Source organism: Rhinatrema bivittatum, unplaced genomic scaffold (genome assembly GCF_901001135.1).
Source record: "Rhinatrema bivittatum unplaced genomic scaffold, aRhiBiv1.1, whole genome shotgun sequence".
In the NCBI taxonomy this organism is placed as follows: domain Eukaryota; kingdom Metazoa; phylum Chordata; class Amphibia; order Gymnophiona; family Rhinatrematidae; genus Rhinatrema; species Rhinatrema bivittatum.
The window spans coordinates 21,477-34,205 of record NW_021820760.1 but is presented as its reverse complement, the minus strand read 5'-3'; the positions used below and the strand labels follow the sequence as shown (position 1 = coordinate 34,205).

General features: G+C 43.1%; 1 protein-coding gene across 1 annotated transcript in view; it reads left to right on the top strand.

Moving 5' to 3' along the window:
* Window positions 1-11,483, top strand: part of LOC115082089 (unconventional myosin-XVIIIb-like) — a 159,764-nt gene extending 148,281 nt beyond the window's left edge. Inside the window, exon 14 of the mRNA XM_029586356.1 lies at window positions 11,340-11,483. Within this exon, the coding sequence (XP_029442216.1) occupies window positions 11,340-11,483 (144 nt within the window). The remainder of the gene's footprint in view (window positions 1-11,339) is intronic.
* Window positions 11,484-12,729: the final 1,246 nt, after the last annotated feature.

The window sequence follows — 12,729 nt, the reverse complement described above, 5'->3', positions numbered from 1 at the left end:
CCTGCTCGCAACATCCTAGACAAATCGCTTCTACTTCAATTTCACCTGGATCATCCTGGAAAGCCCGGTCCTCTAAGGAGGGGGCGTAAGAGGGGGGGTTATTGTTGCGATCATCACAGGCACCACAAATTCAGATATCAAACACTGTCTGAAGGCCAGGGAGGACTCCAAAGGGTAAGTCCTGACTCACTCCTTCCTTTTAGAGAGCATAGAAATGCAAAAGGCATAGAAGAACTAGAGAGTTGTCCCTGGAATAAAAATGCAGATGACTGTAGTACATCTCGAGACCAACAACAAGATCTGCGACACTCTTTCTTTCATTTGAGCTACCAAGGGTATCCTGCAGACAGCGCAGCCTCTCATAGCTACACTTTAGGTAGGCATTGTATTCATATGGTGATATCTCATAATATGAGACCATAGAGATGTGGAGCTTGGAGACTAGGGACCAAATCCCGGCATCACTTATAGAGGGGCAGAGATCTTGAAACCATTTGGTTTCTGCATTAGAGATGTGAATCGTGTCCTCGATCGTCTTAACGATCGATTTCGGCTGGGAGGGGGAGGGAATCGTATTGTTGCCGTTTGGGGGGGTAAAATATCGTGAAAAATCGTGAAAAATCGTAAAAAATTGAAAAAACGTAAAATCGCAAAACCGGCACATTAAAACCCCCTAAAACCCACCCCCGACCCTTTAAATTAAATCCCCCACCCTCCCGAACCCCCCCCAAATGACTTAAATAACGTGCGGGTCCAGCGGCGGTCCGGAACGGCAGCGGTCCGGAACGGGCTCCTGCTACTGAATCTTGTTGTCTTCGGCCGGCGCCATTTTCCAAAATGGCGCCGAAAAATGGCGGCGGCCATAGACGAACACGATTGGACGGCAGGAGCTCCTTCCGGACCCCCGCTGGACTTTTGGCAAGTCTTGTGGGGGTCAGGAGGCCCCCCCCAAGCTGGCCAAAAGTTCCTGGAGGTCCAGCGGGGGTCAGGGAGCGATTTCCCGCCGCGAATCGTTTTCGTACGGAAAATGGCGCCGGCCATACGCATATGGCCAGCGCCATTTTCCGTATGGAAAATGGCGCCGGCAGGAGATCGACTGCAGGAGGTCGTTCAGCGAGGCGCCGGAACCCTCGCTGAACGACCTCCTGCAGTCGATCTCCTGCCGGCGCCATTTTCCGTACGAAAACGATTCGCGGCGGGAAATCGCTCCCTGACCCCCGCTGGACCTCCAGGAACTTTTGGCCAGCTTGGGGGGGGGCCTCCTGACCCCCACAAGACTTGCCAAAAGTCCAGCGGGGGTCCGGAAGGGGCTCCTGCCGTCCAATCGTGTTCGTCTATGGCCGCCGCCATTTTTCGGCGCCATTTTGGAAAATGGCGCCGGCCGAAGACAACAAGATTCAGTAGCAGGAGCCCGTTCCGGACCGCTGCCGTTCCGGACCGCCGCTGGACCCGCAGGTTATTTAAGTCATTTGGGGGGGGGTTCGGGAGGGTGGGGGATTTAATTTAAAGGGTCGGGGGTGGGTTTTAGGGGGTTTTAGTGTGCCGGCTCACGATTCTAACGATTTATAACGATAAATCGTTAGAATCTCTATTGTATTGTGTTCCATAACGGTTTAAGACGATATTAAAATTATCGGACGATAATTTTAATCGTCCTAAAACGATTCACATCCCTATTCTGCATTATAGTGCTTACACATTTTATGATATAATAAAAGCAACAGATATTATTGCCCTGTCAGTAAATTAGAATTCATAACATGCCTTCAGTTTGCTTTTTGGTTTTCTGAGATCTGTATTTTGTACTTGAGTGGTAAGTAGCAGCAGTAATAACTTCCCATTGTAATTATAAAAATTCTATCTAGATGAGTTTAAATGAATCTATTATTTTTTCTGTCCATTACGTGGCAAGATGCAATCTTTATATTTCCTTGCATATGACTAAATGCTTCATTGGTTATTACAAATGTAGCTGACATTTCAGCAGATGCATTCCTTCTTGAGACTGGTAATTCATTATGCTAAAATAAATCAAGGGAGGGGAAAGGCAGCAGGAAAACATTTTCCAGATAGAGGTCAAACAGATGAAATGCTCTGTCAGGAACAAGCAATATCACAGGGACAGTGAAACTACAGACCAATTTGTTGCTCAGTAATTTTCTGCTCCTGACCTATCTGCTAAGCCTGGTGTTGCATTTCAATGGGATCTCCTGGAAAACTGCGCGTGAAAATGTCATAATGCTAGTCGTCAAATTAATTAACATGCCACACTTCAGTAGCTGTCCAAATACATTTTTTTTTCTACATTTGCAGCTACTTTGATTTCATATTTCTCACTCACTCACTCACTCACTACTTTTAATCTTTTCTCTTTTTGTATTCCTCTTTCCATTTCTTCCTGCTAATGTCTATGAGATCAATATTCAGTAGACCATGTAGTGGACATCCAACTAAGGTTATCCTGGATATTCAGTGGGAGAAATGACCCACTGAATATCTCTGATTAAAATTATCCAGCTAATGGGTAGCCAGATAACTTTGAATATAACTGGATATTCTTTTCTACACTTAGCCGGCTAACTTTACAAATAATTGGCAATATTCAAAAGAATATAGCTGGTTAAGTAGTGATGCAAAATTAAAAAAAAAAATCTGTGGGCCTACAGGCCGAAACTAGACTCCCTTTTACTTGAGCTCCAAAGGCTCAACCCTACTGGACCAAGCCTGCTCCCCACTCCTCAAATGATCTTAATTAAAAAAAAAAAAAAAAAAGGGCTGGGGTTGTGGCTCATCCCTTCCCCACTCCCAGCACCTGCTTCCCATTTTTCCAGGGCACCCCCTCCCACCCCTTTGTACCTTAAAGAGAAGCTTTCATGCAGCTGAGATTGCAGCAGTGCCCTATTGCGAACCGGGCCCAATGCTACTGCTTGTGCATTAATTTGACGACTAGCATTATAACATTTTACATCAGAACATGCCATACTGGGTCAGACCAAGAGTCCATCAAGCCCAGTATCCTGTTTCTGACAGTGGCCAATCCAAGTCACAAGTACCTGGCAATTACCCAAACATTAGATAGATCTCAAGCTACTATTGCTTATTGATTAATAGCAGTTTATAAATTTTTCCTCTAGGAAATTATCCAAACCTTTTTTAAACCCAGTTACACTAACTGCCATAACCACATCCTCTGGCAATGAATTCCAGAGCTTAACTATGTGCTGAGTGAAAAAGAATTTTCTTCGATTTGTTTTTAATGTGCTGCTTGCTAACTTCATGGAGTGCCCCCTAGTCCTTTTATTATCTGAGAAAGTAAATAACCAATTTACATTAACCTGTTCAAGCCCTTTCTCCCCAACATCCTCTTCAGTAAACACTGAAGCAAAGAATTTGTTTAGTCTTTCGGTGATGGACTTATCTTCCCTAAGTGCCCCTTTAGCCCCTTGATCATCTAACGGTCCAACCGACTCCCTCATAGGCTTTCTGCTTCAGATATATTTTTTAAAGATTTTATGAGTTTTTGCCTCTATGGTCAACTTCTTTTCAAATTCTCTCTTTGCTTGTCTTATCAATGTCTTACATTTAACTTACCAATGCTTATGCTTTATCCTATTTTCTTCAGATGGATCCTTCCAATTTGTGAAAGAAGATTTTTTGGCTAAAATAGCCTCTTTCACCTCACTTTTTAGCCATGCTGGCAAATATTTGACCTTCCTTCCAACTTTCTTAATATGTGGATTACATCTGGATTGTGTTTCTAAGATAGTATTTTTTTTTAACAATGTCCATGCCTGTTGCACACTCTTAATCTTTGTAGCTGCATCTTTCACAAACTCATGGTTTTTGCCTGCCTTCTGACTAGCTATTTAATACAAAACACACAAACTCCTGGTTTATGCCTGCCTTCTGACTAGCTATTTAATACAGACAAACAAACACACTAAAGAATATTTCCCAATAGTTTACTTCTCCCCAAAACTTTTAAGTTCTAAACTTTCCCCAAATAGTACTTAACGATTCTCTTCAGCCACCAGCAAGATGATCCTCTCCTCTCAGTGCTCCCACTGAGGAGATCCCATTGAAATACAACCCAGGATTAGCAAATAAGTCAGGAGTTCCTCATTCTTTTCCCCCTGTTTCCCTTGCTCTTTTTCCTTTTTATTTCTCCTTCATGCAAAAAACTTTTGGATTGTTCAGATTTTCAGTTTGGTTTTCTCTTTCATTCAGTTTGGAGCAGAAGATCATTTATTTCATTTGTTTCCATTAAAATCAGTGAGAGAAGTAATTCATCCTATGTTTGATTCCAATTTTAGGATTTTTCATCCAAGTTATATGAAACATGCTAGCAGGCATCAGTAACAGAGGTAATGGTACTGCATGACGCCAAGACTGGCATGACACCCCACAGCACCACAGAAGGTGCCCAAGCAACTGTGAGAAGGGCAAAGTGGGCCAATTAGTGGCAAGAACATCACAAAGCACCAAAAGAGGGGCAAAACAGCATAAATAGTGAAATTAACACCTCAAGACACCAAAACAGGGGCATGAGATTAACAATGGTACGAACACTCGAAAAGAGTGAGGGGAATGGCAGCACTACATAGTGATGAATACCACAAGGCAAAAAATAAGGAGGCAGATTTTATAAATTTGCGCGAACGCATACTTTTGTTCGCGCACCAGGCGCGAACAAAAGTACACTGGATTTTATAAGATACGCGCTACAACCCAAGAAAGAGATCTAGGTGTCATAGTGGATAACACATTGAAATCGTCGGTTCAGTGTGCTGCGGCAGTCAAAAAAGCAAACAGAATGTTGGGAATTATTAGAAAAGGAATGATGAATAAAACGGAAAATGTCATAATGCCTCTGTATCGCTCCATGGTGAGACCGCACCTTGAATACTGTGTACAATTCTGGTCGCCGCATCTCAAAAAAGATATAATTGCGATGGAGAAGGTACAGAGAAGGGCTACCAAAATGATAAGGGGAATGGAACAACTCCCCTATGAGGAAAGACTAAAGAGGTTAGGACTTTTCAGCTTGGAGAAGAGACGACTGAGGGGGGATATGATAGAGGTGTTTAAAATCATGAGAGGTCTAGAACGGGTAGATGTGAATCGGTTATTTACTGTTTCGGATAGTAGAAGGACTAGGGGACACTCCATGAAGTTAGCATGGGGCACATTTAAAACTAATCGGAGAAAGTTCTTTTTTACTCAACGCACAATTAAACTCTGGAATTTGTTGCCAGAGAATGTGGTTCGTGCAGTTAGTATAGCTGTGTTTAAAAAAGGATTGGATAAGTTCTTGGAGGAGAAGTCCATTACCTGCTATTAAGTTCACTTAGAGAATAGCCACTGCCATTAGCAATGGTTACATGGAATAGACTTAGTTTTTGGGTACTTGCCAGGTTCTTATGGCCTGGATTGGCCACTGTTGGAAACAGGATGCTGGGCTTGATGGACCCTTGGTCTGACCCAGTATGGCATTTTCTTATGTTCTTATGTTCTTATCTTATAAAATCCGGGGTCGGCACGCGCAAGGGGGTGCACATTTGTGCAACCTGCGCCGCCGAGCCCAGCGCGCACTGCCTGTTCCCTCCGAGGCCGCTCCGAAATCGGAGCGGCCTCAGAGGGAACTTTCTTTCCACTCCCCCCCCCCCCCCGCACCTTCCCCTCCCTTCCCCTACCTACCCCCCCCCCCCGGCCCTATCTAAACCCCCCCCCCTACCTTTTGTTGGCAGATTTACGCCTGCTGAAAGGAGATGTAAATCTGCACGCGCCAGCGGGCTGCTGGCGCGCCATCACCCAACCCGGGGGCTGGTCCGGAGGCCTCAACCACACCCCCGGGCCGGCACCATGCCCCCGGTCCCGCCCCGAACCGCCCCTGACCCTGGACACGCCCCCCAGACACGCCCCCGCCCCTTTTACGAAGCCCCGGGACTTACGCACATCCCGGGGCTGTGCGCGCGCCGGCGGCCTATGCAAAATAGGCCGCCGGCGCGCAAGGGCCCTGCGCGCGTAAATCCGGCTGGATTTACGCGTGCAGGGCATTTAAAATCCTGCCCAAGGGGTATAGCAGCAAATTAATTAGTATGAGGACCCCATGGCATGCTTGCTGACTGTGCACACAGGACAGAAACTTTCAAAGCAGCTCATAGGTACACACATGTCGGCCCATGACTAGGGCACGGCTATTTTACAACATATGTGCGCTCAATTTTAAGTGCATGGAAATCCCACTTCTACCGCGTAAGTGAGGGGATTTTAAAAAGGATGCACGCCAACACCATGGCCACTAAAACATATTTGTTACCAGTTCACTCAGTTACGGGATAGGTCTTCCAAACCCTCTAGTTTAATAGCCTTCCTTTTCCCCCTGCTAGCCTCAACCTTTCAAACCCCGCTGATCTGCCTAGGCTTTTTTTGTTTTATCACTTACACGTCATCCATAGCAAAAATAAAGTTACACGGCAGGGGACCCCGGCACACGCCAGTGCACACCTCCGGCCCGCCCCTTCTAGAATGCAAGTGGTGCATGCAAGGCCCCATTTTTTATGCGCATGGCCCTTTTAAAATAGGGCCATTTAATGGGACTCAATCAAATAGGTTGAAAAGAATGCAGATTTTTCAAGGGATTGTGCCCATTTGGTTCAGATGACTCAAACCAAACCAAAAATTAATTCCTTCAGATCAGATTTCACATTTGGGTCATCCAAATGCACATCCCTAACTCATACATAGGGTTCAATTTTCAAAGAGCCTCTGAGCAGGCGAGATAACCAGTTCATTTTAGTTGCGTGTCATTAGAAAAATTTTCAGTTGAACCTACTTGGTTAGGTTTTGGGATCACAATTTACCTAACTCTAGCTATGCAAAATTTGACTGACTAGGTTTAGGATGGCTATTTTTGTTGCTGGCTTGTCCAGCTAAGCTGGATTGATTGGATTAGAAATCAGTAATAAACAGCTAAGTCACAAGCCTGCTCCAGGAATTCCCTTCAGAGCTGGTGCTTAGCTGGTCAGTGGAAGAAAAAATGTAAAAGCAGAGGTTTAACCAGCTAACTCCTAAAGTTAACTGGTTAAGCCTTATGAAAATCAACCCCACTCTTTCTGCCATGGGTCGTTTATACACATCCATTCCTCTTCACAATGTAAGCAGCTTCTCTTGCTTTGCTCTGCATTTTTTAGTGCACTACACTACATTAACCTGACCGTTTACGTTTGGGTTCTTCTTAACTGTTCTCATCTAACAGCCAAAAGTCAATTTTATTAAAGCAATTGAAAGTTCCAAAACTACTTCACCTTGAAAAACATTTTTTTCTCTGCCTCATTTTCCCACAAAAGATATGGAATAAGTTTTTAAATGAAAAATACAATTTCAAAGAAGTTTCATAAAAGTGCAATCCAAACAAGAGAAGTGTACTGCACAGCAGAACAGTTCCCAAACACTTTAACTGAGGGGGAAAGAATCAGGAATATGTAGCACCTAAACAGCGTTCCAAACCTGATGAATACTGTACACAAACTACAAAGGCCTTATACAGATTTTCAGAGGGATAACCGGGTCAATATGGTGTAGCAAAATTGACAGAAGCGGGCGGCACCAGTTTATAAGCCTATCCAGTTTATTGAGGCATGAGCTTGCGATGACACTCTGTCCTCATAAGCTCTTGCCTCAATAAATTGGTTAGCCCATAAGGTGCCACCTGCTTCTTGTCATTCTTTACAGACTGAAGTTTAAAGCGCATAAATCATGCTTTGAAAATCAATCCGGAGGTTCTGTGTATCAAAGCGTGCACAAAACCATGCATACTTTTACCTGCAGTTGAAGCAAGCATTCCAGGGAGCAGAGTCTGCGCAGGGAAAGGATTTATGTGCATGCTTTTGATTTTTGAAAGTATGATTCCAAATCTCCATGCACAAAGTAGCACTTGCTTGGGAGCAGGTGTAATTTCGTGCACATATTTTGGTGCACGCACCTGGGACGCCTACAATTTTTCAAAGGGTACCTATGTGCAAAAGTCTGCTTTGAAAATCTGGGCTAAAATCTGTTCCTAAGCACAGCTCTTAGCCCTATGCGAGTTATATAAATAGCCATCTAAAAGTTCATATAAATTTAAAGTGGAGAACTTGAAAAGACAAATAACTTTGCAGCTGAAGCTGTTATAGTATCCTTGGTTGGCCCCATGTGTTCAAAAGTACATTACTGCACTTAGGTATTAGTTCCTGTTCTATCATAAGAACATGCCATACTGGGTCAGACCAAGGGTCCATCAAGCCCAGCATCCTGCTTCCAACAGTGGCCAATCCAGGCCACAAGAACCTGGCAAGTACCCAAGAACTAAGTCTATTCCATGTAACCATTGCTAATGGCAGTGACTATTCTCTAGGTGAACTTAATAGCAGGTAATGGACTTCTCCTCCAAGAACTTGTCCACAGCTATACTAACTGCACTAACCACATCCTCTGGCAACAAATTCCAGAGTTTAATTGTGCGTTGAGTAAAAAAGAACTTTCTCTGATTAGTTTTAAATGTGCCCCATGCTAACTTCATGGAGTGCCCCCTAGTCTTTCTACTATCCGAAAGAGTAAATAACCGATTCACATCTACCCGTTCTAGACCTCTCATGATTTTAAACACCTCTATCATATCCCCCCTCAGTCGTCTCTTCTCCAAGCTGAAAAGTCCTAACCTCTTTAGTCTTTCCTCATAGGGGAGTTGTTCCATTCCCCTTATCATTTTGGTAGTCCTTCTCTGTACCTTCTCCATCGCAATTATATCTTTTTTGAGATGCAGCGACCAGAATTGTACACAGTATTCAAGGTGCGGTCTCACCATGGAGCGATACAGAGGCATTATGACATTTTCCGTTTTATTCACCATTCCCTTTCTAATAATTCCCAACATTCTGTTTGCTTTTTTGACTGCCGCAGCACACTGAACCGACGATTTCAATGTGTTATCCACTATGACACCTAGATCTCTTTCTTGGGTTGTGAAGATAATAACACCCCATTGAGACTAAGAAGGTCTAAGGTTACTGTTCTGAAGATTGTGGTTAAGTAGTAGCTTGGTAGCTTAAAATTCAACTTGAATACCTAGTACTGATGGTAAATATGTCTCTTTAAGAATGGGTACTATTTGGTCTTCATGATCAAACAGAAGGTAAAATTTGTACCACTGCAGATTGCTACTTAGGGTGGTTATTATTGTTTTCAATGTATTACTTGTCCTTCCACCATAGTGATCAAAGTGAGGTTCAACAAAAGTAATAAAAAATACCATCAAATATTTAAAAAAAAACTAGATAACAGTAAACAAACAACTTCAACATAATAAAACCAAATAGCATTAATAAGTTAGAAGGATAAAAGTTTACTCAGAAGTCAATATTCAAAGGGTTTGGACAGGCAATTTTTAGAATTAACTGGACAATACCCAAGATTTATATATTTCCCACTGTTGATTGGATAAATTTATTCTGAGTAACTTAGTACCTGCACAAAACTTATCCAGATAAATAAGGCAGTGATGGAAGGCATTGCAGGGGTGTGATTCAGTTTTAGCCAGTGAGCATTGATATTCTGTGGCAGGTACTTTGACACTCTCCTTTCAGCGGCATATGCTCTCTGGGGGTGGCGGTTATATGATGGGTCCCAAGGCTGCTCTCCTATCTAGTTGCTTTATTGAGTTACACCAGTCTGAACTGATTGGTTTTCTTCAACTCCACCTTGTGTCTTTTGCATAGCACAACATGATTGCCATAGACATTGGCCTGCAGTTTTACAATCAACATTTCTTTGAGCCTGGTATTCAGATCATTTCAATTCTCCTCATCAGATGTTACAATCCATTTCAGTCCTTTCCACATACTCAGGATGCATGGTATATCAGAAACTGTTCTCACTGAATTAACTCGTATTTCAGATCTTTCTGTTCTCACAGCTCTGATCTTAAATAGAAATTTCTCCTGGCTGGGGTTTCACAAGCTTCCAAGCACGGCCCTCTTCAGGAGGTCTACTAGAGAACTGGGTAGTTATTTATGTTTTTCACCCACTGCTTGCCACTCTATCTCATCAACAACAACACATACACAGTCTTGAGCTCAGTAAACTCCCTCAGACAAAACCATGATCACTCTCTGCATGGGGGTAACTGTAACAGAACTCAAAAAAGGTCCAACAGGGAAAGAAAATGAACTACAAATCCAAAAAATCTATTCCCATCAGAAACATTCATTCAAGCCGTACATTAGTGGACCATCATAATGGAAGCCCATATCTTGTAAGCAAGTAGCTCGCTTTAGGTCCTAACAGATTTTTCTCCAGAGTGTTAGTATAAATGTCAGGTTCCCTTAGCTGAAACTCATGAAAATCTGATAAGGGGCTGTCTTTTTCAAGAAAGCAGCATCAGGGAAATTCTCACAGTAACAGCTTAGAGCAGCTTGGATGGCATTTCTTGTGCCTTTTCAAACATGGTGCCTGTAAGTTTTCTGAAAGGAGAAGACCAGAAGATGTGCATTTAAAGTTCTAGGCAGCCACAGGACACAACCCATAACAAAAACGATCTTCTAGCTTAAAATCTATTGTATATGTGATGTATTCTATGAATGCCTAGTTTGTTTTAATTATGAATGTTTTACTGTAAACCGCTTAGACGGTCAGACTATTGTCCTATTTTGCAGTATATAAAAACTTATAAGTAAATAAATAATAAATAAATTGAGGTGAATGGTAATGTGAATCCTATAGGTTTATTTCAAATTCAAATTAAAGAAAACCAACTCATCATTCAATCCAAATGGCTGAACTGATTTTGTATATAAAAAAAATCAGAACTGCTCCCCAAAGTTCAAATGAGCAGTGGACTCATGGAATCCCGAGCTGCCTATGGGGTCCCCAGGACAGGTTTGATAATAATCTATCCGAATTTAAGATTTCTGAGAGGCTGGATGATCAGAAGTTATAGCATTGAGGAGGAAAGAGTAAGAGGCTTAGGTTTAAGGCTTTGTATATTTTTTTTGTTAGAGAGTATAAGTGAGAAAGATTAAGTTAAAAGGTTGTATGTGGGGGAGGATATTCTGACTTTTTCATCACCACTAGGGCAGTGATGATGAACTCATCTTTAAGTGCCCCAAAGAGGCTGGGTTCTTGGATCAAATGTATGCAAATATATCATGAATATTCATTGTGGAAATGCTGAAACCCTGGCCTGTTTGTGTCAGTTGAGAGTCAGATTTGCCAACCCTTGACCAGTATTGTACTGTGACTAGCAGTGCTCTTCCTTTCTAACACTAGAAGCCTTTTATAACGGTGTATTTATTTGTATCTAGCTTCGTCAGCTGGAGATGCAGTTGGAGCAAGAATATGAAGAAAAACAGATGGTGCTTCATGAAAAGCAGGACTTGGAAGGGCTCGTTGGAACCCTCTGTGAGCAGGTAGGAGAAAGGACTCTCAGCTATTCAGTGGAAAAATGAACCATCTTCTGGAAGATAATTTCGGAAATTACCCAAACAAAGAAATATATTTTCATGCACACTAAGTCACAGAGAGCAGTTACTGTTTCTTCCATCCTCTCACACGAGCAGGTTAATAAGGAAGCGACAAGAATTTATGATGATATATCTAGGAGAAGTTGTGGGTGAAATGTTTGCCTGCATTATTCGAAATATGCCATCAGATTTCCAGTCTTTTAATGGGTTTTGAGTTCTAATTGCTTTTTAATTAAGTGTTACTGTTTGCTACATAGGCCTAATGCTGCCAAAGCCACTACATAGGGTAAAAATACAGTAATGGCCTGTGGTGAAAATAGTAGGGATATGCAGAAGAAAATAATTTGTTACATTTCATCCATTCATTTTGTGAGAAACTAAATTCATTTCCTTAGTTTCAAAATAAAAAAAAATACATTTGTTTATTCATTTGATTTGTTTTCTCATTTACCATTAAATTCAGTGGGGGAATCATTTCAGCCTATTTTGGGCTCCAGAATTAAGGTTTTCTCATCAATTATCATTGAACTTGTGGGAAGAAATAATCAGAACTCCAAGCTACCTAGAGTGTGACAAAGTGACACCAAAAGTGGCATGAACAGCCTGTAAAGGGGCAAAGGAGTGTTATGACCGTCGGTCGCAGACGGCTGCGACCGTTCTTACTCACATCTTGTGCTGCTGCCCTCTCTTCTTTGGGTGAACTCACGGCTGTGACCAGCCGCTTTCAATGCATGTTGCCCTGTCCCGGGACTCCTCATGGTAGCAGGGACGCTGCCAACTACCATGTCTCTTCCGGGCCTTCCTAGGCACACGCGCTACTCGGCCCACCTTTAAGGCGTCATTACTAGCTCTGGACTCTTAAGCACCACCGGGGCCTGGCTATAATCGACTTGGCAATGAGTTCCCTCATTGCTGATTCCTGCTGCTGTCTCCTCGGACCTGTGGTTCCCGTATCCTGCACTTCCTGGCATGAGACACTCTCCAGACACCCGCTCCTCAGGGGCTCGCTCCTGTCTCTGGCTATCCCGCTGCTCGGGAAGGCCCTGCACCTCAGAAGCCCTGCCTGCTGGCTTCCCTGCTCCTCGGGGTCACTCCTGGAACTACACTGCTTCATTGTACACTCAGCGTTGGTGTACCCCGCTCTGCTGGCCATTGCCTTTCTACGTCAGTGACTGTGCCACGCTTCCCCGCTCCTTGGGGCAGCGCCTTGTGTTCTTCAGTGACTGTTCCA